The sequence below is a fragment of the Carcharodon carcharias genome, chromosome 7 (genome assembly GCF_017639515.1).
Source record: "Carcharodon carcharias isolate sCarCar2 chromosome 7, sCarCar2.pri, whole genome shotgun sequence".
In the NCBI taxonomy this organism is placed as follows: Eukaryota; Metazoa; Chordata; class Chondrichthyes; order Lamniformes; family Lamnidae; genus Carcharodon; species Carcharodon carcharias.
The window spans coordinates 73,340,964-73,367,490 of NC_054473.1; the positions used below are offsets into that span (position 1 = coordinate 73,340,964).

The window sequence follows — 26,527 nt, forward strand, 5'->3', positions numbered from 1 at the left end:
TATTGTCCCAGCTCATCCCTGACTCTTGCTTGGGGTATAGTTTAATGGGTGCCAGTAGCCCTTCTGTACTTCGTACAGTTGGCTACTGTTCATGTGTAAATCTGGACAGCTAATGACGGCAGGACATTCAACCATGACACCCTTGAGACTGCTGTCAGGCAACTTGAGGTGGGAGGCGTGGGGTTATTGCATTACAATCAAGGTGGGTTGGAGCTTAGTTTAATTTCTAGCTCCCTAACCCAGGACTGGTGATCAGCTCCTTCAGCACAGACCAGGATGCTACACCTTAAAGCTGTACACGGGGAAGCTAATTTTGTTCTTCACCACTGCAGACCATACAGTCCTGCCATTTCTCTTCTGTCCTTCTAGCGTGGAATACCTGCTGTTGCCATTAAACATTAACTTGTTCAGAAGCCCCTCAATTAGCTTTGGTGGCTTCAGTACTTTGCAAGTTATAGTTAATACTGGTATTCCATTGCTGGCAAAGTTGCAGTTTTTTCGTGCTCAATGATTTTTCGACAGTGGAAAATATTCTCTGAAATTTGTAACTTATGACAAATATTTTGTAAGGGTTGCTCAGTCAAATATGATTTTTTTTTCTTTTGTTACTGTTTGGTTTTGGATTAACTACATTTGAAAAGGTAGCTGAGTTATATTGTTCATTAGTTTTCTCCCTGTAACCCCCCCTGTTTAAGAAGGGAGTGAGGCAAAAGACGGGAAATTACAGGCCGATTAGCCTGACCTTGGTCATTGGTAAATTTTAGAGTCCATTATTAAGGATGAGATTTCAGAATACTTGAAAGTGCATGGTAAAATAGGGCAAAGTCAGCATGGTTTCATCAGGGGGAGGCCATGCCTGACAAATCTGTTAGAATTCTTTGAGGAGGTAACGAGTAGGTTAGACAAAGGAGAGCCAATGGATGTTATCTACTTGGACTTCCAGAAGGCCTTTGACAAGGTGCCGCACAGGAGGCTGCTCAGTAAGATAAGAGCCCATGGTGTTAGAGGCAAGATACTAGCATGAATAGAAGATTGGCTGTCTGGCAGGAGGCAGAGAATGGGGATAAGGGGGTCCTTCTCAGGATGGCGGCCGGTGACTAGTGGAGTTCTGCAGGGGTTAGTGTTAGGACCACAACTTTTCACATTATACATTTAATGATCTAGATGAAGGAACTGAGGGCATTCTGGCTAAGTTTGCAGATGACACAAAGATAGGTGGAGGGACAGGTAGTATTGAGGAGGCGGGGAGGCTGCAGAAGGCTTTAGACAGGTTAGGAGAATAGGCAAAGAAGTGGCAGATGGAATACAACGTGGGGAAGTGTGAGGTCATGCACTTTAGTAGGAAGAATAGAGGCATAGACTATTTCTAAATGGGGAGAGAATTCAGAAATCTGGAGTGCAAAGGGACTTGGGAGTCCTAGTCCAGGATTCTGTTAAGGTTAACTTGCAGGTTGAGTCGGTAGTTAGGAAGGCAAATGCAATGTTGGCATTTATTTCGAGAGGACTAGAATATAAAAGCAGGGATGTGCTGCTGAGGCTTTATAAGACTCTGGTCAGACCACATTTAGAATATTGTGAGCAATTTTGGGCCCCGTATCTCAGAAAGGATGTTCTGGCCCTGGAGAGGGTCCAGAGGAGGTTCACGAGAATGATCCCAGGATTGAAAGGCTTAACATATGAGGAACATTTGAGGACTCTGGGTCTATACTCGATGGAGTTTAGAAGGATGAGGGGGGATCTGATTGAAACTTACAGAATACTGAAAGGCCTGGATAAAGTGGACGTGGGGAAGATGTTTCCATTAGTGGGAGAGACTAGGACCCGAAGGCACAGCCTCAGAGTAAAGGGAAGACCTTTTAGAACAGAGATGAGGAGAAAATTCTTTAGCCAGAGAGTGGTGAATCTATGGAATTCATTGCCACAGAAGGCTGTGGAGGCCAGGTCATTGAGTGTACTTAAGACTGAGATAGATAGGTTCTTGATTGGTATGGGGATCAAAGGTTACGGGGAGAAGGTGGGAGAATGGAGTTGAGAAACTTATCAGCCATGATCGAATGGCGGAGCAGACTCGATGGGCCAAATGGCCTAATTTCTGCTCCTATGTCTTATGGTCTTATGGTCTTTGGCTCATTCATCTTTCCATGTTAAGACGCAGAACTCTGCAGTGCACACAGGTCTATAGCACCTGTGATTTTCTCTTGTCTTTGTTGTTTAGCTATGTAAAATGTGATTTAATGGTTCTCATTATCCTCTTTGTGTGACAGACCCTTTTAATGTTCTAGTGTAATTCAAGTGCAACTAGAAACATAGTATACATTCAGGTTCACTATGACTGGTCATGCTTGTGTGTAGATTCCATGACCCTGTGATTTGGAGAGTGTCTTTAACACCAAGTATCTAACTGAACAATATCCAGACCCGGGAAATGTAACAAGAGGACTCCTATACGTACTGCACACTGAGCTTGCACGTGCCAACGGTTCCGTTTCTATCTTAAAAGATGGGCTGAAAGGCATCCTAATATGATGTGACTAATTCGAAATCAACGCCTGGTTTGATTTATGAGTGAACAGAGTACAGTTTGCAGAGCAAGATTTAATCAAGTCTTGTATTACTCTTTGTACCATACTCACTTTACAAGTCTGAAGTGCCTGGCACTAACCTTTAGAAAACAAGACCTTCTAACCTAATTCTGACTGCATAAGAATGTGTGTGTTATATATGTATATATCATACATACACACATGTGTGCAGAGTATACATCTCACCACACTTCCATCGAGCATTTCCAGGTCAGAAAGAGATGCCAGGTTACTTTTTACAATCTACAATTGGATAATAACGCAATCAAAAATACTAAGTAGGAAGAAAGAAAGACCTATATTTACATAGCACCTTTTATGACCACCAGTTGTTTAAAATGCTTTGTAACCAATGAAATAATCAATATGATAGAATCTTACATTATGTTTGAAAGTGAGATAGTTCACTCTGAAGCAAGGGTGTTAAAGTTGAATAAAGGAAATTATGAAGGCACGAGGGTTAAATTGGCTGTGGAGGATTGGGGAAATACATTAAAAGGTATGACTGTACATAGGTAATGGATAGTCTTCAAAGAACTATTACATAGCTTACAGCACCTATACATTCCTTCAAGGTGTGAAAACCCAAAAAAGTCAGTTATCTGCGGCTGACAAAGGAAGTTAAGGGTTGTATAAGATTAAAAGAAAAGGCTTATAAAGTTGCCAGTAGTAGTAGTAGTAGTAAACCTGAGGATTCGGAGATTTTTGGAATATAGCAAAGGAAGACCAAGAAACTGGTAAAGAAAGGGATAATAGAATATGAATGCAATCTAGCAAAGAACATAAAAATGGGCTGTAAAAACTTCTATAGGTATGTAAAAAGCAAGCGTTTGGCTAAGACAAATGTGGGTCCATTACAGGTAGAGTCAGAAGAATTCATAATGGGCAGTGGAGAAATGGCAGAGAAGCTAAATGATTACTTTGTGTCTGTTTTCATTGAGGAAGATACAGGAAATCTCCCAAATTTAGAGATCCAAGGGAATAGGGAGAATGAGGAGTTGAAGGAAATCAGTATAGGTAAGAAGTTTGTATTGGAGAAATGAATGGGACTGAAAGTTGCTAAGCCCCCGGACCTGATATTCCGCTTCCCAGAGCGTTGAAGGAGGTTGCTATAGAGATAGTGGATGCATTGGTGATCATTTTCCAAAATTCTATAGATTCTGGAACGGTTCCTGAAGTTTGGAAGGTAGCAAATTTCACCCTAATTTTTAAGAAGGGAGGGAGAGAGAAAACAGGGAACTACAGGCCTGTTAGCCTTACATCAATAGTAGGGAAAAAGGATCTGATAAATGGAGTCTTGGATAATCAAGATCTGATGGGCATAGTCAGCATGGATTTATGAATGGGAAATCATGTTTGACAAACTTGTTGGAGTATTTTTGAGGATGTTACTAACAAAATTTATAAAAGGAACGTGAACATAGTATACTTTGGATTTTTAGAAGGCTTTTGATAATGTTTCCAAAGGAGGTTGATTAGCAAAATAAATGCACATGGGATAGGAGGCAATATATTGGCATGGATTAAGGATTAAAGAAGACAGAGAATAGGAATAAACGGATCATCCTCACGTTGGCAGGCTGTGACTAGTGGGGTACCGCAAAGATCAGTACTTGAGCCCCAGCTGTTCACAATATATATCAATGATTTGGATGTGGGGACCAAATGTAATATTTCCAAGTTTGCAGATGATGCAAAGCTAGGCAGGAATGTGTGTTATGAGGAAGATGTAAAGTGGCTACAGGAGGATTTGGACAGACTTAGTGAGTGAGCAAGAACGTGGCAGATGGAATATAATGTGGAAAAATGTGAGGTTATCCGCTTTGGTAGAAGGAACAAATGTGCAGAGTATTTCCTAAATAGTAAGAGATTGGAAAGTGTAGATGTACAAAGAGACCTGGGTGTCCTTGTCCATAAGCCACTGAAAGCTAACATGCAGGTGCAGCAGGCAATTAGAAAGGCTAATGGAATATTAGCCTTTATCGCAAGAGGATTTGAGTACAGGAGCAGTGAAGGCTTGCTTTAATTGTATAGAAGCTTGGTTAGACCGCACCTGGAATACTTTGTGCAGTTTTGGTCCCCATACCTCAGAAAGGATATTATTGCCATGGAGGGAGTGCTACGAAGGTTCACCAGACTTGTTCTGGGGATGGCGGGACTGTCTTATGAAGAGAGATTGGGGAAACTGGGCCTGTATTCTCTAGAGTTTTGAAGAATGAGAGGTAATCTCATTGAAACCTACAAAATACTTAAAGGAATAGGCAGTGTAGATGCAGGTAAGATGCTCCCCCCCGGTTGGGGAGTCTCGAACCAGGGGACACAATTTCAAAATAAGGGGGAAGTCACTTAGGACCGAGATGAGGAGAAATTTCTTCACGCAGAGGGTTGTGAATCTTTGGAATTCTCTACCCCAGAGGGCTGTGGAAGGTCAGTCATTGAGTATGTTCAAGGTAGAGATTGATCATTGAAGAGAATGGCCTCCAAGAGGAGAAAATGGTGAGTTAGGTAAAGAACAGGGAGAAATTGATGGGCCTTTTTAAGTACATCACTGTTTACAAAAGCAAAGGATGTTGGGGAGGATGCAAAACCAGACTTGGTTAAAAACAAGATGAGTGATATTGTAATAAATAAAAGGCAAGTATGAGATATATTAGATTTTGTTAAAAGAGGACAGAGTGCCAGAACCTGATGGGATACATCCAAGGATCCTGAGTGAAATAGAGGATGAAATAGTAGCGCTAGCAATAATATTCTAGGATTCCATTGAGAGTAGGTGATTGCTGAAAGATTGGACAGTGACCAATGTAACACACATTTTCAGAAAGAAAGACAACATGAACCCAGGTAATTGTAGGTCAGCTAGCTTAACATAGTGGTAGGGAAAATTTTGGAATCTTCAATTAAACATGAGATTACTATGTAGCTAGACAAAGAGAACTCAATTAGAAGCAGCCAACCTGGATTTCAAAAAGGAAGGTCCTATTTGACAAACCTGTTCGTGTTCTTTGATGAGGTGACCAATCGAGTGGATGGTGAACTGTAGTAGATATGAACATGGTGGACAAGGGGATATAGATACCTCATTAAGAGATTTAGTACACATAGCAGGAAACATCTTTTTACACAGATTTAGATTGAAGCAAGACTTTGTCAGCATTTACGAAGAGGCTTACTAAGTGGTTAAAGGAGAAGATGAATAAGTGGAAACGTGGAATTTGGACAACTGTTTGTGTGGAGGATAAATGCTGAAAAGGACTGATTGTGCCAGTATAACTGATCTGATCTTGTAATAAAAGTGTGTGCAGAGAAGATTTATTGGCTGATATATTTTTTGCAGATTTAACTACCATGGCCAAGGAACTTTAATTTTAAACTATTTTAAATATCACAGGCAATTAATGCATAACATCGTGAAGATGGTATTCATGATGCATATTCTGGTGCTGTATTACTTTGGTAAAAACTGTTTAATTCTTGTACAAGAAAGATTGCATCAGATCCTGTGTATATTTGTGGTTTAGTTTGCTGAAGTTTGATCTACAAAGATTACTTTTGTAATCCTTGACGCTTGGCTCTTGTATTAGATCATCTTTTAATTTGTGACTTTTATGTGTTACTTTGAAGATTTGTTCCCTACTGTGCAAACTTGGTTGAGAGGACAATCAGGAAACGTTTGTTTCAAATGGTCTTTGGTCTGCCTAAAGACAGTGAACAAATACAAAGACCTAATTTTGTGTTGTGCCTGGCTATAATAAACCAACTTCACTAACTTGGTCAACTAATGGTGCAAGAAAAGCAAAGCAGAGTTTGGCAATAATTTGGAATGTTTTGGGGATAATGTACTGTTGTAGGAAAGCGCCTAAAGCCATTTTAACATTTGGCAGGTGGTGCTGGCTACTAATGTCTGAGTCTTGCACAGGTAACAGAAAAACCTAGTGATAAACTTGCCAAAAACCATAACATTGGCAGCCAGGAGACCCAACAAACCACAAGTCTTCCTAGCTGCTGGTCCTCGTGAATCTGGAAAATTTATCTTTGTTGTTATCATCAGCTGCCCAAAGTCTGCATGTTGGAGCTGGTGGCACTCAAACAATAAAAAGTGGCTTCCAAAGGTAGGCCCCACATCAGGCCTTGCAGAGACTTGCAAAGAATATAGAAAAAGCTATTGGCCACCTTTCTAACTAGGTGGAGACAGGGTTGGCTGAGGACTGTCCATGAATGACAGTGGACTGATGGAAATGATCAGGTCAGAGGCAAAGGAAGCAAGAAACCGGAAGCATCAGGTTGCCTAAATACGAAGACTAGACAATCAGGTATTGAGATTAATGAAACAAAGACTAAAATTGGATTTAAGCATAAGAAAAGAAAATGTTGACCTGGAGACATTCATGGTGACCAGTAATTATGATATTGTAGAAATTGCACAAGTTAAGGCAAGCCCAGAAATTTAGAAGATGTTAGGTCACAGGGAGGCTGTGAAGGTTTTCTTTATCTTTGTAATTGACTCTGGCTAAATCTATACAACAGGAAAAAGACCAGGACAGCCTTTGGGATTTGCTTCATAAGTAAAATGGCTTCACTTTACGATGAGATGTGAGTGAGAAAAATGAGGCATTCTTGATGGGGACTTTAATCGGCACATAAGTTGAGAATACCCAAATGGGAGGTGCTCTGAGTTCGTCAGTGTAATACTGAAAAGCTGCCTGACGTATCAGGGACCCCATGAGGGGAAGTTGCCTTTGTCTTGTGAGTGTTCGAGATCTTTCAGAGATTGAAAATAATTGGACCGCCAGGTAATATTGAAGATAGCATTATAATGTTCAACTTGACTCAGGGAAACAGTGCGGTCACATAACCAGGCCACAGTATAGAATTTTAGACAGGCAAACCAGGGTCATGAGGACTGAGGTTGGTAATGTATTATTAAAGAGGTGGGGTACTGCTCAAAGACAGATCCATCCAGGATTCTGCAAAAAAAATTACGAAGAATATCAAGGACAAAACCAAGTAAGATAAATATAAATGCAAAGAAAACTAGGAATGAAATCCATATAATGCTGATGATTTTAAAATACACTAGGGAATGCAGCTGACTTGAAATTTACTTTCAAACACTGATAATAAAAACTTTCATTATGTCTGACTCCTGGGACTGAGAGAGGAACAATCAGTAAAGAAGTGAGTGAAACCTGGGCACTCTACTGTGGGTCACTTGTGGGTGAATGGGGAACAAGGTGATGATGACAGAGAATTCTCACTGTGTTCAAGGAATTATGTGTCTTCAGAAGCTCCAACCACGGTTTTTCATGATGAAACTCCATTTCTTTGGCTCCTCTCTCAGGGCAGGAAACCCTACGTATGATTCTGACCATAACTCCTGGTCTGATCTGTCAGCTCCTCACTCAGTATTTTGCAAAGTTTGCAGCTTGGAACTTCAGAACTGAAGAAACGTTCCAGATCTGAAACGTTAACTCTGTTTCTCTCTCCACAGATGCTGCCAGACCTGTTGAGTATTTTCACATTTTCTGTTTTTATTTAGGAGCAGAAAATATCTTGGGTTTAGTAGCCCAATAAGCCTCCATTTTTGGAAACAAAATCTAGATGGGGTGGTGGGGTAAGAGAGAGCAGGATGGAAGCGGAAACCTCAACAATTATTTAATATGTATGATGCTGGAGTTGCAGTATGTAGTTTGAAGAAAAATTCTCACTTATTGGTGATTTTATTACAATAACAGCTATGATGACTTTGTGACGGTGGTGTAGGCTGAAAAGGGAAAGCGATGAAAGATGAAGTTGTCCTTGTTGCCAGGATTTCATGTTGCAAATCCATAAACATAGAGAAGACAGATGTGTTTGTGCTTAAATCCATTAACTTGCTTTTATTTCCACAATTTACTTTACTGATGTAATGATAAAGCTGACAATTTGGTGATTGTTTTTTAAAAAGTTATCTTGCCTCAGCCAAACCCACGCAGCTGATTCACTTTAGGAAAAAACAAGTTATTCCCAGAGATAAAAACAAAAAAACTGCGGATGCTGGAAATCCAAAACAAAAACAGAATTACCTGGAAAAACTCAGCAGGTCTGGCAGCATCGGCGGAGAAGAAAAGAGTTGACGTTTCGAGTCCTCATGACCCTTCGACAGAACTTGAGTTCGAGTCCAAGAAAGAGTTGAAATATAAGCTGGTTTTATATTTCAACTCTTTCTTGGACTCGAACTCAAGTTCTGTCGAAGGGTCATGAGGACTCGAAACGTCAACTCTTTTCTTCTCCGCCGATGCTGCCAGACCTGCTGAGTTTTTCCAGGTAATTCTGTTTTTGTTTAAGTTATTCCCAGCGTGTGTGCCTTTGATACAAAAGAAAACCTAGATTTTTCTGACAGCAAAAACAACTTCTTTAAGCTTGGCAGTAGCCTTCACTGCAGCTTCTCTACTCTCCCTCTTAGCAGTTTATATCCCAGATTATATTTGGCACCAGTTAGCTAAATTGCCACAACAGTCACTTGAATAATGAAATAAATTTTGTATTTCTTTGTGACTGTGAATGGAAAATCCATGCCTTTGAAACAAAGGGTATCTATGGTGAAAGAACACAACATTCAAGGGCACCATGAAGCGCGCTGTGGTGAGAAAAAGAAGTGCACAAGAAACTTGTATGTCGATAAATTTTCTGAGATAGCACCTTTGTTTAAAAAGCAGAAATCAATGTTAGCTAATGCTTCCCGCATCAGTGATCTTGCTGTTAAGGGATGCATTGTGATCTTCTGTGAAATAGCTGTGCCATTTTCTCAGGGCGAGTCTTTGGAGAACTGAATGTTAAAGCCTGCAGAAATAGTGGGGTAGAAATTCAAGTATGCAACAGAAACTGGAGCTGAAGGCTGTCTGAGATTGGATCTCAGGCCTCAGTTTAATAACAGTGGAGAGCTGCTTGGCTCCAGAGGCAGCCTGCCCAACATTGGGAATAAAATTTGGACCTGCTGCTTTACCACCAGGTCCTGGTAAGTGGTGGCAGAAAGTGCAGGAGGGCCTTGTGCAGACTGACAGCAGGCCCACGAGTAGGGCTGTGGAGCCTGGAATGGTGCTTTTTCACCACTGTTTCTCCAGTGGCCTTGAGCAGTCTCTTTAAGGATCGTTGTTTAGGCTGCATTAGCACAGGTATACCTTCCCATTGAGAGGGTTGGGATATTTGAGTGTGAGGTTATTTCTCAGGGTTGCTAATGAAGACAACTCTAATGAAGTTGGATAGAGATCCAACAAGGAGTTTTGCATCATTAGTCTCTCTGATCCCAAATGTTGTAAACCACCACCAGTTTCGACAAGTGGAACTTAATGAAGTGGATCTGTTTGTGGGAGCCTTGTACTAGTATCTAATTGGTGCTGCTCCTGTGTGTGGGACCACTTATGTAATTACTACTGCTTCAGCCAGGGCACACACAGAACAAATGTTTTTGTGACTATTTGAATGGTGTTTCTACAGATCGTAGTCCCTGTGCACAGCAGAAATTAATTACATAAAACTGCATAATTGGAGCTGGAAGTAGATATTGACTTTCTTTATAATTAAGTTTATATTTCTTTAAGGGCTATTAAAAGAGCTTTTAAACTAAAGAACAGGAACTGTCAAAGTAAATACAATCATTGACATTTACTACTTTTCAAAGCTATTTACATTTAACTAGCAACTGCAGAGTTGTGGTAGTGAAGTGATACTCTAATAGACAGAAAATGATAGTCTGATAGACAGATACCTCTATTCCATTGTATGACAGTTATTGAGCTTTTGGCAGACATTTACAATAGTGAACTTACAATTTAAGGCTTTTGGAGGAGAGAGGGGGGTGCTCTATGAACCAAAGACTAGCTCACTAAAGAAAGAAAAATAATGTCTGAGAACAAGTCAAAGCATCTCACTCTTTCACACATACAGTTGGTATAGGTGGAGCCCAGAAGTAGATGATTTCACTAAAGAATGAAGCTCGGTGCACAAAAGACGTGACAATGACCTATGAAAGGAAGTTTGCATTTATATAGCTGCTTCATGATCTTAGAACATCTTAAAGTACCTTGCAGCAAATGAAGTACTTTTGAAGTGTATCCACTCTTGCAATGTAAAGACAGCAACTAATTGGCATACAGCAAGGTCCTATAAATAGAAGTGTGATAATGACCAGATAATTTGGTTTAGCGATGTTTGATGGGGGTAAATATTGAATTGTACCCTGAAGTGAACTCCCCTGCTCTTTGAAGTAGTACCACGGGTTCTTTTACATCCATCTCAAGGAAAATTGAGGGTTTAATGTCTAATCTGAAACACTGTGCTTCTGCCAATGCAGGAGTAAGTACTGCACTTAAGTATTACCCTGGACTTTTATGTTCAAATCTCTGGAGTGGGACTTGAATCCACAGTCCTCTTACTCGGAGGGGAGAGTGTTATCAACTGAGCTGCAGCTAACTGATACATTGCCTCCATGCTTCAATCACCATGTGTGCATCAACATCTCCCAGAGACGTTAAACATTGCAAATTTTTTAATATGCTATTCGTGATTACTGATGCTTAATGATGTTTACGTTAAGTGCCTGTTCTAAAACATGTAACCACAAACTCAAGAATTGCACCTTTAAAGAATCAATGCACAGTACTTCCTGTAATAAATATAACTATGGCAAGTCTGAGAAATCCAGCCATGCCCGGTCAGTCATTTCTGAGTGTATACGGCTACAGATTGCTATGAAGGAAGCTCCAGCACAGCATGTTTTCAAGGATTTAACAACAGCTGTCAGTGGCATCAGACCATACCAAAATGGAGGATGTGAATGGCCATTTATATATTTTGGGTAAATTGCACAAATTTTGAAGTAATGACTAAACCCAAGAGCACCAGAACTGTTAGCATTCTGTATACTGCATACTGACAAAATATTGCCAACACCTACCAGCATTTCCAGCATTCCCCTATAGGCCAGGGCAAATTATAACTTTTTACTTCAGAGATAATTACTGGCATATTGGCATAATCTCCTCTCAGACATGGACTCTTCAGTAGAATACTCCCTGCTGTGAAAGGAGGAGGATGGGCTTTTAGCTGGTGAAGAAGTGGAAATTGAGAAAGTGCTGGAAAAGGCAGGGTGACAGTCTGATGTTAGTGACAATAGAAGGTGAAACAGAAACGAACAGGCCAGGTTGGAGAAGGACTGGATAAACAGACAAAATGAGACACTGGGTGGAGGGAGAAATGATAGTGGTGCGCAGAATTGCAGTGAGCACGATGGGTGGTTATGGACGGATATATCTGATTTAATAAAAAAAAACTGAACAAGTTTGAAATTATACTTCCATTCCCTTGCCCCCACAGTGAGATGGCTAAACCATCTTGTCCACACATTTTCATTGGAGTCCCTCCTCTAAACCTTCATGGACCCTCTTGGGAAAGATATTTAAGGAACAAAATGTGAATCTGGCAACCTTCCCCAAACATGATGCCTGGGAATCGCTGGACATACAACAAGCCTGTCCCAACTCCCTAAGACTGTCTGTAGCTTGGCAGACTTAATTACAGGCATACCCCAAGTTCCTTCCCTGTACAAGAAATTCATTCATAGGATGTGTACCCTCCTGATTTGTGAGTCCAAGTGAAGGTATGCGCTTGGCCAATGAATTTATCAGATTTTAATCAAGTGTGAATTGCATGCCATCACACTCTTTGGGTGGTTTTGTTTACAAAATGTTTGCACAATTCCTGGTAATCAGCAAAGTAGAATGGGGAATTTGCTGTAGTTACTAACTAGCTTTTATGAAGGACCAAATGTATACTGTGGTGTCACCAGGAAGCAGTAGTCCATACCCTGTATTCAGTGAAATCCATGGCTTTTGGCGCATTGCATGATGGTAAAGGCTATGTTAGCATTGCTCCTATGCAACCAGTATTTTTTGCTATCCTCATTATTGTAACTTCTCATTCATGATATTCAATTGAATCTTCACTGTGCCCTTTTTATTGATATAATACCCTTCTAGTAACAAGGTGTGTTTAATTGTGCACAGCGTTCCAGCTGTGGCTTAACCAATGTCTTCTAAATTTCAATAAAAACAAGCTACTGCAGATGTTGGAAATCCAGAATAAAAGCAGAAAATGCTGGAAAAACTCAGCAGGTCTGGCAGCATCTCTGGAGAGAGAAACAAGAGTTAACATTTCGACTCTGTATGACTCTCCTTCAACGTTCTTGAAACGTTAACTCTGCTTCTCTCTCCTCCACAGATACTGCCAGACCTGAGCTTTTCTAGCATTTTCTGTTTTTACTTCTAAATTTCAAGGTTACTTCCTTTTAAATTTAGTGCCACCCTGCATAAAACCAAAGATCCCATTTTTAGCAACTTTTCCTGTTCTGCTGCCACTCTTAAAAGACCTGTGCGTCTTTTTTACCTGGACTTCTCTAAAATTCTTACGATTTAGAGTATTCTTACTTTTACTGTTTCTTTTCCGAAAATATATCACTTCATTTTCCTTTGTACCAGTAGCATCTGCTGCCTGTTTACTCACTCAGGTAGCATGCCTGTATCCCCTTGTGATCTCTTGCATTTGTCCTTAATTTTCAATTACCCCTAATTTGGTATTCCTCTTGTGATTAGAGGGGTAAGTTGACATTCCCAGGGATGATTTGTTCAAGTTAAATGCCACTGAGGTTGCAGAATTATTTGCCTGGATCAGAAGCAATAGGGATACAGCAAATCCTCATTTTAAGTCACCCCATTTTAAGTTGTTTCATTGTATTGTTGTTTTTGTTTTAGGTCAGTTTCCCCCGATAGAAGTTGCGATTTCCGCTTTAGCGTCGTTTTGTGTCATCGTGTTGCACGTCATTGCTTTCCGTTTTCATTGTGTGTGCCTCCTCGCCGCTAGTTGTCATATTGGGTTGCCAGCCATCATTGTGTTTCGCGTGTCACCGCGCAGTGCATGTTATCGTGTGTCAGCTTCCTCCATGCAACATCGGATTGTCTGATCCAATCAGAGCCATTGTTAAGGAGGCTGTTTGTGCTGTAGTATTCAAGGCAACACGATTTAAAAAAAAACCCAGAGGCAGCTAAAGCCAGAGTTCTTTTCAAGTAAAAAGTTAAGATTTAAATTTGATCTAAATTTTGGAATTTCAGGCGTGCCTGCTGTGAGTATTAAGTATGAGCCAGAAGTGCTCAGTAAATGCTGGTAGTGTGCCTGCTGCTGAAAAGAAAGCAAGAAAAGCCATCAGCCTAGCAGTGAAATTCAATGTTTTAAAACGTCCTGAGGCTGGAGCATGAGCAGTCAATATTGCTAGAGTGCTTGGACGACCACTACGTCTGAGAACAATCCGTAGTAACGCTGACAAAATCAAACAAAGTGCACAAAGTCTCACACCTTTAAGTGCTAGCAGGGTAAGCTGGACTAGAAGCAGCATAATGGAGAATGTGGAAAGACTCTTGGCAGTCTGGATCAAAGACCGAAACCAGCATCAGGTGCCTTTTAGTTTGATGGTCATCCAAGAAAAAGCCAAAAGCCTGTATGAAAACTGAGAGAATGAGCAGGTTGAGTGTTTTCAGTTGGAAAGTTTCAACGCTAGTCATGGATGGTTCAAGAGTTTTAAGAGGCCTCACTGTCTGCACAACATTAAAATGTCTGATGAAGCAGCTCTTGCTGATACAGAAATGGCTAATGAATATCCTGCCCATTTGGAGACAGTCATTGAAGAAGATGGCTACTCACCAAAACAAGTCTTTAGTGTTGATGAGACAGGGCTTTTTTGGAAATAGATGCAAAGTGAACATACATTTCAAAAGTGGAGAAGACAATGTCAGGATTTAAAGCTGCCAAATATTGCCCGATTGTTCTGCTTGGTGGAAATGTTGCAGGAGATTTTAAATTTAAGCCCTTAGTGGTGTATCAGTCTGAGACACCACATGCATTGAGGGGTTATTCCAAGGAACACCTGCACGTCATTTGGCGATCAAATAAGAAAGCCTGGATGATAGGGGCACCTTTTCAATAATGGTTCTCTCTGTTTGCCATCCCTTCTTGAAGGGAATATTGCACCAGAGAAAATCTTGCCTTCAAGATAATTCCTCTTGGATAATTGCCCAGGTCATCCTGTCATTGTCTGAAAATGTGAAGGCGATTTTCCTTTCACCCAACGTAGCTTCACTGCTACAGATCATGGATTAGGGTGCAATTGCAGCATTCAATGTTTACTGCCTGTGCCGTACCTTTTTCCAGCTCATTAAGACAGCATATGGTGAGAATGTGCCATCGGCCAGGGAATTTTGATTTGGCCGCAACATCCTCAAGGGCATTGACTGTATCGCAGATTCATGGGATGAAGTCATGTTGTTGTGTCTGAATGGCGTGTGGCAGAAATTGTGACCCGAGTGTGTCAGGGCCATGGAGGATCTCGCAACACTATCCCTGAGGGTCAGCATGAAATCATCACTTTGGCTTTGATGAAGTGGATCAGGCTGACATGCTGGAATTGCTTGCATCCCACGGAGAGGAATTGTCCAATGAAGGCTTAATGCAGCTAGAGAGTCAATGAGCTGAAGAGGAAGACCGTGCTGAAATACTATCTCCTCGTTTTCTAAACAAACAACTGTCAAGAGCTTTCCAGCTCATTGAAGAGGCAATGGAAATCATCATGGAGGATGACCCGAACAGAGCAGTGCCAAAGTGAACAAGGGAATCAATGGTTTAATTAACTGACACAGAGAGATCTACCAGGAGAAACAAAAGTAAACCGTCCTACAGTCCATGGATACATTTTTTAAGGTTGTTGACGATCCTGGTCCATTATCCCATTAACTCCACCAAGACCTGGCTGTTGCATACCACCTTCAATTCGAAACCAAAACCACTCCAGCTTCAGTCATTGAGCTTCTCAGTAGAGGACCAGGGTCTCAAAGCCTAAGGTCATGGCACCATGCAAGCAGTTCAAACACCACTAGCAGTGTTTTCAAAGGATCCTCCAATTTCAGTGGAAAGAAAGGCAGTGCAACAGCCAGCTCTTCCCCAAAGCCATCACACCCAACATCGAGGCTCTAAATCACTCAAAATCACCTCCATTGAAACACTTTAGGGATGTCCTCAAAGCATCCCTGAAGAGGTCAAATATCGCTCCAATCCATCGAGCTGGACTGGAACCAAGTCATTCCGAGCTCGACGGACTGCCTAGAAAGCGAGAGTCTGGTGAATGTTATTTAATTTGGATTTATACAGGATTTCTTTTGTATTTAGTGATTTATCTCATTTTGCAAGTCTTTTCCAGCTGGAATGCGCAGTGTTGCACATGTATGGTACAGTATTTCAATTTGTACATTGTTTTTTCCCTGATGAGGGGTGTCTGATGGAACCTGTCTCCAGCTCCGTTGATTCCTATGGGAACCTATGATTTACTTAAAGCTGTTTCACTTAAAATCATGATTTCCAGGAACACAACCACAATTTAAAATGAGGACTTACTGTACTTAATCTCAGACAGGAAACAACAGATTTCCACCTCCGGTTATGTTGTAGTTCCCAAGAACATGGGATGGTAGGTGCCACACCTCAAAGTCTCAGGCTTCAGGAGAGGAGAAAAACACATCTCTTTAAAAGTTTTTGCCTCGTAATTGCTCCTCCCTTTTCAGAATGAATGCCAAATACTTTCTTGCACATCCACTATTTCCTTCATACCATTGGTGGCTGTGCTTTCAGGTGCTTAGTCTCTGGAATTCCCTCCCTAAGCCTCACCGGCTCTCTCTCCACCTTTGTTATTGCTTAAAATCTATCTCTTTGATCAAGCTTGTGATCACCTGACTTAATATCTCTGTCACTTGTGTCAAATTTTATCTGATAACTCTCCTGTGAAGCACCTTGGAACATTTTACTACATGAAGAGTGCTATATAAATGCAAATTGTTGTTGTAGTACCCACTATTTTATGGGAAATTGTAAGCTGTTATGATAAAAATCTATTGCAGTGAAATGAGCTTTCTGGATTTCGAAAGAATCACTACTTTGATTTATTTTGTCGTTTTAACCGGAAAGAATGAGCAGATATGAGGATGGCACTATTTCCTACCTCTGTGCAGATGGCTGTATTAGATGGACACTGCACCTGGCAAACCTTTGTTCGTTCACAAATACTTTAAGGCAATGAAGATCACATTGAAATAAATAATTGGGCCTCCATTCTGTAACATCGTTAAGACAGATGTTGACGTGTTTTTGTGGTTCCTCTTGCTCCATAAATGAAAGGTTTTGCCATACTTCTTGGCCTTTTATAAAAAAAGGAAAACAAAAAACTGTAAAACTGAGCAAACTGTTGAGTTCCTTGCCTAATAGTGTGACATATGGGACTGATAAATATGTACGATTTTCCCTCAGCTAAATTCATAACTCTGCACTTGTCCAGTTGCGAGTTGGATTAATAAATACAGGGTACACTCCAAGCCCCCACTGTGTTTGTTATGAAATCCAAACACATTGGTAAGGGGCTAAAAATAAGCTGAAGTGCATGAACATTCAAGTTTCCAGTTAGGTTTGTCCATAAGGCAGTTTGCCTGACATCCAATCTTGGATAGGATCATAGAATGATACTGGATGAAGGAGCCTATTCGACTCATCGTGCCTCTTTGATAGAATTACCCAACTAGCCCCACCGCCCACCCTTTCCCCATCGCTCTGCAAACTTTTTACCAATTCTCTTTTGAAAGTAACGATTGAATTTACCTGCCTCATCCTATTCTAACATGGGATGCTACTCCATACATCAGTTTAAAGCTTGCTAGCTTTCACGCACCAGGTTGTCAGATTTCTGGCCCCTAGATTGGCTCCCAATAAACCAAATGTAGACAGATCATATATATTTGGAACAGCAGGGCATGGAGCTTGTTTGAGTGTTGCTTCAAAGGGATATTTAAACCTTTTTCAGTCACCAGCTTCTGGCTGAGAACCCCATGGGGGTTGGTTTCTTGTCAAAATATGTTATGACCCCCATAAAGACAGATAACTTTTTAAAAAAAAGACATATTTCCTGGCGGCCGAAGGAAATAACTAAAGGACAAAATTTCATAACATAAACGCAACATAAATCAAACGTTACTTAAAAAGCAACCAATACACCAAACCAAAGAAAACTAACTAATTAACACAATCTAGATACATCTTGCAACTCATTTTTCTGTGCACTGCACTTCTGACAGAGGTGTAGCAATACAAGATTAAGTTCCAAGTTACCCACAGCTTTCTAGGAAGCTCAGTTCTCCCTGCCTTGCCAGGTCGAATCTTTCAGCGTCCTTTGAAAATCATTTCACTCAGCCTGAGTATTCCAGAACTGACTTTTACCAACAAGGCCCAACTTGGTGACTCCGTGTTCCTTAAATCTCCAGAAGTCCAGTTAGTTGTGTCCCCTTCCTTTTGAATTGAAAAGCAACTTTTACAAGCATTCTGCTTTTTTGTTAACACAAAAACAATTCACCATGCTCTCCACAGCAGTTGCTGCCTCTCTCCTGTGTCTCTATGTCCATTTCCAAAAAGCAGCTGCCCCCTTTTTGATGTCAAGGTCTGAAAACTTTCACTTGATTTTCAATTGGTTTTGGTTTGGGTCATCATGTCAACCGGATCACATATGCAAAGGTTTAATATGACCTCTATCCTCCTATCCAGAACATTTTGTTTCAACTTAAGTTAGAGACATTTTAAAACATAACTGTGGTAATTATGGTTTTATTTAATGTGTAATATACCTTTAAGAAGAATATTTGTTAAGGAAGATCACATGACCTTCAGTACCCAAAAGGAGTGTAGCGCGGGCTACCTCAGCAATTAATAGTGTAGCGATACAGTTAGAAGTGAAAGCACGTGTGGTTGTAGTACCTTTGTAAATAAACAAGTTTCCACCCAAGAAATGTCTGGTGATCAACTCTATCAATAGTACCAACTCGGCCACCTTTCATAACAAACTGGCGACGAGGATCCGTAGGATCCAACAAACTGGATAAAGGGTGAAACGTGTTTAACAGAAGAAATCAAGTGAAACGAAATCGGCACTGTACCTCACACGATAATTGTAAGTGGATGTTCCGTTAAAATCGAAGAAGTAATTTCCTCCCAGAATGCTGTAATTTGGAAGAATTGATCCTTTCTATCCAGCCCAGATGATTGGACTCATTATATTGAATGGCTCACATTTTTTTTCCAAGTGAATGAGATTATGGGGGAGGAGGAGAGGTAAACGTTCCTCTTAAGTACATGTGGGAATAAATTCTATGGCTTGATTCAAAGTTTGACGGCACCCAATGCCAGATTCGAAAGATTTTGATGAATTGGTGGACCTCGTGAAGGGTCATTTTCAATCAAAGCCTTCAGTAACAATGCAATGGTTCAGGTTTAACTCAAGCAATAGAGCCCCGGGGTAGACAGTTGCGTGTTATGTGGCAAGTTTGAAGCAGTTAATGGAACATTGTGAGTTTGGTACATCACTAAATGACCTGCTCAGAGATTGTTTAATGTTCGATGTGAATGAGGGCACGATTTAGATGAGGTTGTTATCCGAAGCGAATTTGGATTTTAAGAAGGCTCTAGAGATAACACTGGCCCATGGAATGCGCAGAAAGAGATTCAAAAGCCATACAGGGCGTGCAAAATGACGCCGTCCTCCACATCGGGTGGGAAACCCCAGCCAAATAGGGCGCGAAAATGCGAGACTCTGCCGAGAAGTGGGAAACAGCTGGGAAATGAGAAAAAAAATGACGTAGCAGTGAAAACAAGGAATAGTTTCAATAGAAGCAGAAACAAGCAGTCTTTTAACAATTGGTAGTTTTTAAAAAAAAAAGTTGTTATTGTCACAGAAAGGACATATAATGTGACAGTGCAAGGAAAGAGTCAAGCAAGCTTTTAAACAAAAGAAAAAACCCAGTGAGATCTACAACATAGAGCCTAATATGATAAATTCATATATTTATGTGTTGTTTAATTTGAATGTTGGAAAGACAGAACCACTATTTGTAACAGTGAAAGTGAAGGGTAGACCTATTAGAATGGAAGTGGACACAGGAGCTTCCACTACAGTAATTGTGGACCATACCTTTTTATTTATTTGTTCGTGAGATGTGAGCATCCTTAATTGCCCTTGTCAGAGGGTATTTTTAAGAGTCAACCACATTACTGTGGGTCTGGAGTCACAGGTAGGCCAGACGAGATAAGGATGGCAAATTTCCTTCCCTAAAGGATATTAGTGAACCAGATTGGTTTTTACAATTCCAGATATTTGTTGAATTCAAATTCCCAAATTCAAACTGGCTGTGCTGGGGTTCGAAGCCTGGCCCCAGAGCATTAACTTAGGTCTCTGGATTACCAGTCCAGTGACATTACCATTATGCCACTGCCTCTCCCTCTCTTCAGATAATTGAACAATGGGGAACATCAGTTAAATTTAGAAGAAACAACTGCCTAATTAAAAACATACGCGGGTGAAGACATTCAAATCAGAGGCATAAAAGAATAACTGTCCATTATGGAAGCCATTTAGCAAAGCTACCCTTGACGGTGGTAGCAGGTGAAGGGCCAAACCTCCAGGGGTGAAACTGGCTAAAGGAGATTAAGTTAGAATGGGCTGAAATTTTCCAGTTGAGAGCAAGTGGGTTACCAGAGCTACTTCGAAAGTACTCCACAGTCTTCAAAGATGAACTTGGGAAGATCCAGGGGCTGCAGGCAAAAATTCATGTGGACCCAGAGGCAACCCCCCAATTCATGAAGGCAAGACCAGTACCTTATGTACTGCGAGAAAAAGTCGACGCCAAACTGAACAGACCAGAAAAACTGAGCGTTATATAACCTGTGCAGTTCTCAGAATGGGCAGCGCCCATAGACCCCATCCTTAAACCCAACCAAAGCTTCCAAATTTGTGGTGACTACAAATTGACGGTTTATGAAGTAGCTAAGCTAGACAGACACCCCATACAAAAATTGAAGATTTGTATGCCAAGCTGGCAGGTGGAACTGCCTGCACGAAGCTTGATATGAGTCATGCATATCAACAAACTAGAGTTAGATAATTCCTCCCAGGAATTTGTCAAAGTTAACACCCACAAAGGGTTGTACCAATATACTTGTTTGCCTTTCAGCATCTCCTCAGCTTGTACCACCTTCCAGAGAACAATTGAAAGTTTGCAGGGACTGTTCCAGGTTGTAGTCTATTTGGACAATGTTTTGGTGACAGGATTCACTAAACAGGAGCATTTGGCAGACTTAGAAGAGGCCTTAAAACGTTTTTTGAAATCTGGAGTACGTTTAAAAAAAGTAAAGTGCACATTCCAAGCAAGGGTGGTAATCCATTTGGGTCATTGGATAGATTCACAGGACCTCCACCCAGTTCAGTAGAAAGTGAGAGCTATAAGAGAGGCACCTGTGCCAAAGATCACCTCAGAGCTCAAATCATTCCTAGGAATGATCAATTATTATGGATGGTTCTTACCCAATTTGTCTACAGAACTGGCCGTCCTACTCAAAAAAGAACCAACGTTGGTTTTGGAAGGTGCCCTAAAAAGAAGCTTTCATAGTGGTGAATCAATAGTTGCACTCGTCCAACCTATTAGTACATGATGACCAGAAGAAAGAATTGGTGTTGACGTGTGACACATCTCCGTATCGAGTGGGAGCAGTGCTTTCCCATCGGATGGATGATGGCACGGAAAGGCCTATAGGTTACGTATCAAGAATGCTCACCACAGTGGAAAAGGGATACTCGCAGATAGAAAAAGAAGGCCCGTCAATCACCTTTGGTGTCAAGATATTTCATGTACACAGCCGCCATTTTACAATCGTTTCAGACCATAAGCCATTGCTAGGATTGTTCAGTGAGGACAAGGCCGTACTACCCATAGCCTCAGGAAGAATACAATGATGGGCTATAATCCTGGCAGCATATGAGTACACTTTTGTACCTAGACCTGGAAGTCAAATTGCAAACACGATGCACTTAGTTGTTTGCCTTTACAAGAAAATGATGACGTCCCAGTTCCACAGGAACTTGTTTTATTAAATTTATTAGATTCCTCCCCAGCATGTGCATGGCAGATCAGAGACTGGACAAGTTGGGACTCAGTCTTAACTCAAGTACGAGAACAAATACTTCATGGTTGGTCACAAGAGCCTGTATCTAATGAAATGAAACCGTACTTTAGCAGAAGACATGAAATAACCAGCCAGGGGTGGCATCTTATTGTGGGGAGCACAAATGATAGTACCTCCAAAGAGAAGGGTGTCACTTCTAATTGACACAAAGCACATCCGGGAATATCCCGAATGAAGACCTACCAATGGTGGCAGGGTTGGATGGTGAAATAAAGAGTTTAGTGAAGAATTGTGTACAATGACAGCAACTGCAAAAGTTGCCTTCAAGAGTTCCATTACACCCTTGGTAGTGGCCAGGAAGACCATGGGTGCGGTTACACATTGTTCCCATGAAAGGTCCCACATAGTCAATGTTCCTGCTCATTGTCGATGCCCACTCAAAATGGATGGACTTATGAGATGAAGTCACCAACATCTTCTGCTACAATTGAAAAGCTACTTCAAAGTTTTGCCATTAATGGACCACCAGAAATAGCCAATTCTCATAATGGCACGGCATTTACGAGTGCTGAGTTTCAGTGGTTTATCAGCCTCAATGGTATCACTCATATAAAAACTTCACCGTGCCACCCTTCCTCAAATTCATTAGATACTGAAAGGGCGGTTCAAACATTCAAAGTAGGCATGAAGAAACTAACTGGAGATTCCTTAGCAATCAAGCTAGCATGCTTTCTTTTCCATTATAGGACCCACCCTCACACAATAAGAGGTGTCACACCTGTGGAGTTATGGATGAAACGCAGTCTCAGGACGAGATTGAGCTTAATAACGCCCAATTTAAAGGGGAAGGTGGAAAGGAGTCAGGGAAGCCAGAAAACTAGACACGACTGGCATAGGTGACAGACGAAATTTACAGGGGGAGAGATGGTATACATGAATAACTTTGGAGAAGGAACAAAGCGGCTTCCGGGTGAAATAAGTGCAATGACTGGATCTCTTTCTTACCACATGGAGGTGGAAGGCCGATTCTTATGGAGACATGTGGATCATCTAAGGAAGAGAGAAATAAATCACCAAGAATTGATTCCACCAGTTTTCACTACCGGATCCAGTTTTCACTACCGGTTCAGCGTTTCCTGTTGAGAGTACTCAACCCAGTACAGACATGTCTGATGTTCCTTTAAGAGTTGAGGATACAACTGCAGATGCCCGCCAAAGTACTTGATGTTCAAACAACTCCAGAAAAGGACGTTCCTGACAAAGTATCTGAAGTTATAGAGTTGAGATGCTCGACATGCCTAAGGAAACTCCCAGAAAGGCTCAATGTGTAAATTACTTAACAGTGTAAATATTTTGCTGTCTTGAGAAAATCGTACTTGTAAATATAAAATGTATATCCGAGTAAAGGGGGAGAGATGTGGTAATTATGGTGTTATTTAATGTGTAACATACCTTTTAAGAAGAATGTTTATGGAAGATCACATCTTTAGTACCCAAGTGTAGCACGGGTTACCTCGTGGTAGTTAGAGTGTAGAGATAGAGTTTGAAGTGAAAGCACACGTGTAGTTGCTGCTTGTGTACCTTTGTAAATAAACAAGAAGTTTCCACCCAAGAAGTGTCTGCTGATCAACTCTATCAATAGTATCATCTCAGCCACCTCTGATAACAAACTGGTGATGAGGATCCACAGGATCTGACAATAATCTTTTAAGTCCAACCTTTGTGTTTACTTTCAAGGGAATTCACAAACTGCAAGATTTGCCAACTCCCAGGACCACATGTTCGACACTGTAGAGGACAGTTGTCATTAGTCTGCTTATTGGATGTAAGTGACTGTTCTCTGAAATGTTGGCAGCATGGACCTGATAGAGAATGGTGCCAATCTAAGTTCAAATAAAATTTCAAAATAGCATTTAAAAGAAAACTGTTGTTTGGATTTAGATCATTTGATTGAATGGATTAACATAGCAAAAGCATACCGTTGTATTTGTATCTGGGCGAAACTGAGTTAGCTACCCACAGTGTGAGGTGAAAAATCTTGCTAGATCAAGTGTTGCCTTTCGATGCCAAGTTATCAAATGGGGCATGGCTGGATTGGGATGGAGAATTCAACAATTGTGATGAGATCTCTCTCTTTGGGAAGAAATTGTGTGTGAGGGAAAAATGGTGAAAGCCTTGTTTTAATCAAAAAATAGAATCAGGTTAATAGAATCAGGATTGCCACATTTGAGCTTTCTGAATTAAGTGTGAAATTTAAGAATGCGATGGAAAAATGCAAAGAAACTCCTGTGTTCATGAGGGAGATGGAAATGGAGAATGTTGATCATTTAAGTTGATATTGATTTTATTTTGGGACAGAATTTGAGAAGCTGGTTGTTTTCTCGAGCTATGTTGAAGAGGTCAATTGTTGGAAATCCTCAATTCTGGCATTTGTTTCAGACGCATCCAGGTTAAGCTTCCTCTTGTGAGGTTAGATGGTGAAGCCTCACAAATCTCTTACACTTAGTCATGCATAAATGTCCCCTTGTTCTACACCTCTCAATCATTAGAATCTATCTACCCTGCCCCATTCCTGCATAATTATAAACAACTTGCCATTAAATCTCTTTTGTTATAATGAAATGAGTTCCAGTTTTTCGAGTTTTTCTTTGTAATTGTATTTCCTCTTATCAGGAGCATCCTATTGAATCTATAATATAACCTCTCTATTGCCTCAACATCCTTCCTGTAGGAGTCCAAAACTACACACACTGTTCAAACTGTGGGCTAACTAAGGTTTTAAATAAATTCACCATTGCATTCAGACTTTATATTCTATATTTATATTCTTGCCATAAAACCTGGTATTCCATTTTTGTTTTATGCAATGTGCTTTCAATGTCTTGTGATCCTGAACCACAAATTCCTTCTGCTGTTCCATGTTACCCAACTTTTCCTCTTTCATCTTTTCTCAATGAAATATATCACCTCACATTTACAGAAATTGAATCCCATTTGCTCCTGATGTTGCCCTTTCTATTGTGGACTCTCTTGATCCTCAGAAGTATTTACTGGGTCCTTTTATTCTAATATCATGTGCAAATTTGGGCACCATTCCCTATTTAGGAATTTTGAACAGATGTTAAACATGTAAGCTTTTAAAAATGCACATTTTTCATATTTGAACCTTATTTGTTCTTGCTGAATCTATTCTAATACATGGGTTTAAAAGTTTCATTCAAAGCTATTCTCCTGAGAATTGATTTTCAAAATATTAGCCAGGGATGAGGTTTATTGCAGAGGCACTCCTGGAGCTTCCTAATAAGTTTAAACATACAGTTGACACTGTTTTTGAGAGTTAATGAACCACAAGGTGTGATACAAAATCCTACAGGCCTAAAATGATTCCTGTTTCAGCAAGGCCAATAGAAACTAATGAAAGGTAAATTTACAGCAGATATAATTGTTCAGCATGATAAATGCTTGGAATAATCTACCCTGCAGAGTAACTAGATATTGTGATTACTCATACAATTAGATGTTATGATGAGAGAGGTAATATGCTAGAGAGATGAGTGATGAAGAAGCAAAATAGTATTTTTTTTATTCCTTACTTTTCTTTTGGTGGTACTAATCTTGCTCAGTTGGGCTGCATTAGACCCAAGGTCTGAGATGAGGAAGACCGGTGGCCAACTGCACTACTCAGCTAAAAGCATAATACTGCGGATGCCGGAAATCTGAAATAAAAACTGAAAAATTCTGGAGAAGCTCAGGTCTGACAGCATCTGTGGAGAGAGAAACCAAGCTCTGAAGAAGATAAAAACAAAAAAACTGCGGATGCTGGAAATCCAAAACAAAAACAGAATTACCTGGAAAAACTCAGCAGGTCTGGCAGCATCGGCGGAGAAGAAAAGAGTTGACGTTTCGAGTCCTCATGACCCTTCGACAGAACTGTAGTTCTGTCGAAGGGTCATGAGGACTCGAAACGTCAACTCTTTTCTTCTCCGCCGATGCTGCCAGACCTGCTGAGTTTTTCCAGGTAATTCTGTTTTTGCTCTGAAGAAGAGTCATACGGACTCAAAAAGTTAACTCCGGTTCTCTCTCTCTACAGATGCTGTCAGACCTTCTGAATTTTTCCAGCATCTTTTTCCTTATTGCACTAGTCAGCTTCCTAGTCACATTAATCATCTTCTTATTTTGACTTCTACAGAGATCAGCTGGTGAAGTGCGATTTGCAGCCTCCTCCAATCTCACCTCAGGCAACACCAACAGATGTATCTGACAAGAAACGTTTGCATGGTTCCAAAGCTCGTGCTAAGATGAAGCAGGAGATGACATTTATGGACAGCTTCCTATCTCGGAGTCCTTCCTCCACACCCATGAGACCATCAGTGGGAAGGTCAATAGAGAAACAATGCCATGAGGAACAGAAAGGCACTTGCTCAAAATTGATTACTGCTGCACCTAATTGCTTGGCACACCGAGTGCAGGGGGGCACTGATGTTACAGAACAGCCTTCAACTTCTGGATTAAAGGAAATAGTGAAAGGTTGAATGTTCGTTTTTTTAAAAATCTTTGATATAGATTGTAGCTATTTAAAATGGTGTAAGTCTGCAGTTAGCATCACCCAATTGCTAATTAATACAATTCATTATCATATTTCTACAACTACTTCAAGTAGTGGATTAGGTGTTTCAGTTTTGTGGAAAGATTAAAGAAGATAGTATTCCTTAGAGCAGTGAACGTTGGGGGAGGTTTTCAAAATTTTGAAGGTTTTAATGGAGTTTCTTTTGGTGGTAGTGTAACGGTAATGTCACTGGACTAGTAATCCAAAGCCCCAAACTAATTCTCTGGGGACATAGGTTCAAATCCCACCACAGCAGCTGGTGGAATTTAAT

The 26,527-nt window shown here is 40.6% G+C and overlaps 1 protein-coding gene across 2 annotated transcripts in view; it reads left to right on the plus strand.

Moving 5' to 3' along the window:
• rad18 (RAD18 E3 ubiquitin protein ligase) overlaps positions 1-26,527 on the plus strand; it is a 277,150-nt gene that overhangs the window by 44,270 nt on the left and 206,353 nt on the right. For both annotated transcript variants that reach the window (XM_041192132.1, XM_041192133.1), the window contains exon 5: positions 25,840-26,177. In XM_041192132.1, coding sequence (XP_041048066.1) covers positions 25,840-26,177 — 338 coding nt within the window. The remainder of the gene's footprint in view (positions 1-25,839; positions 26,178-26,527) is intronic.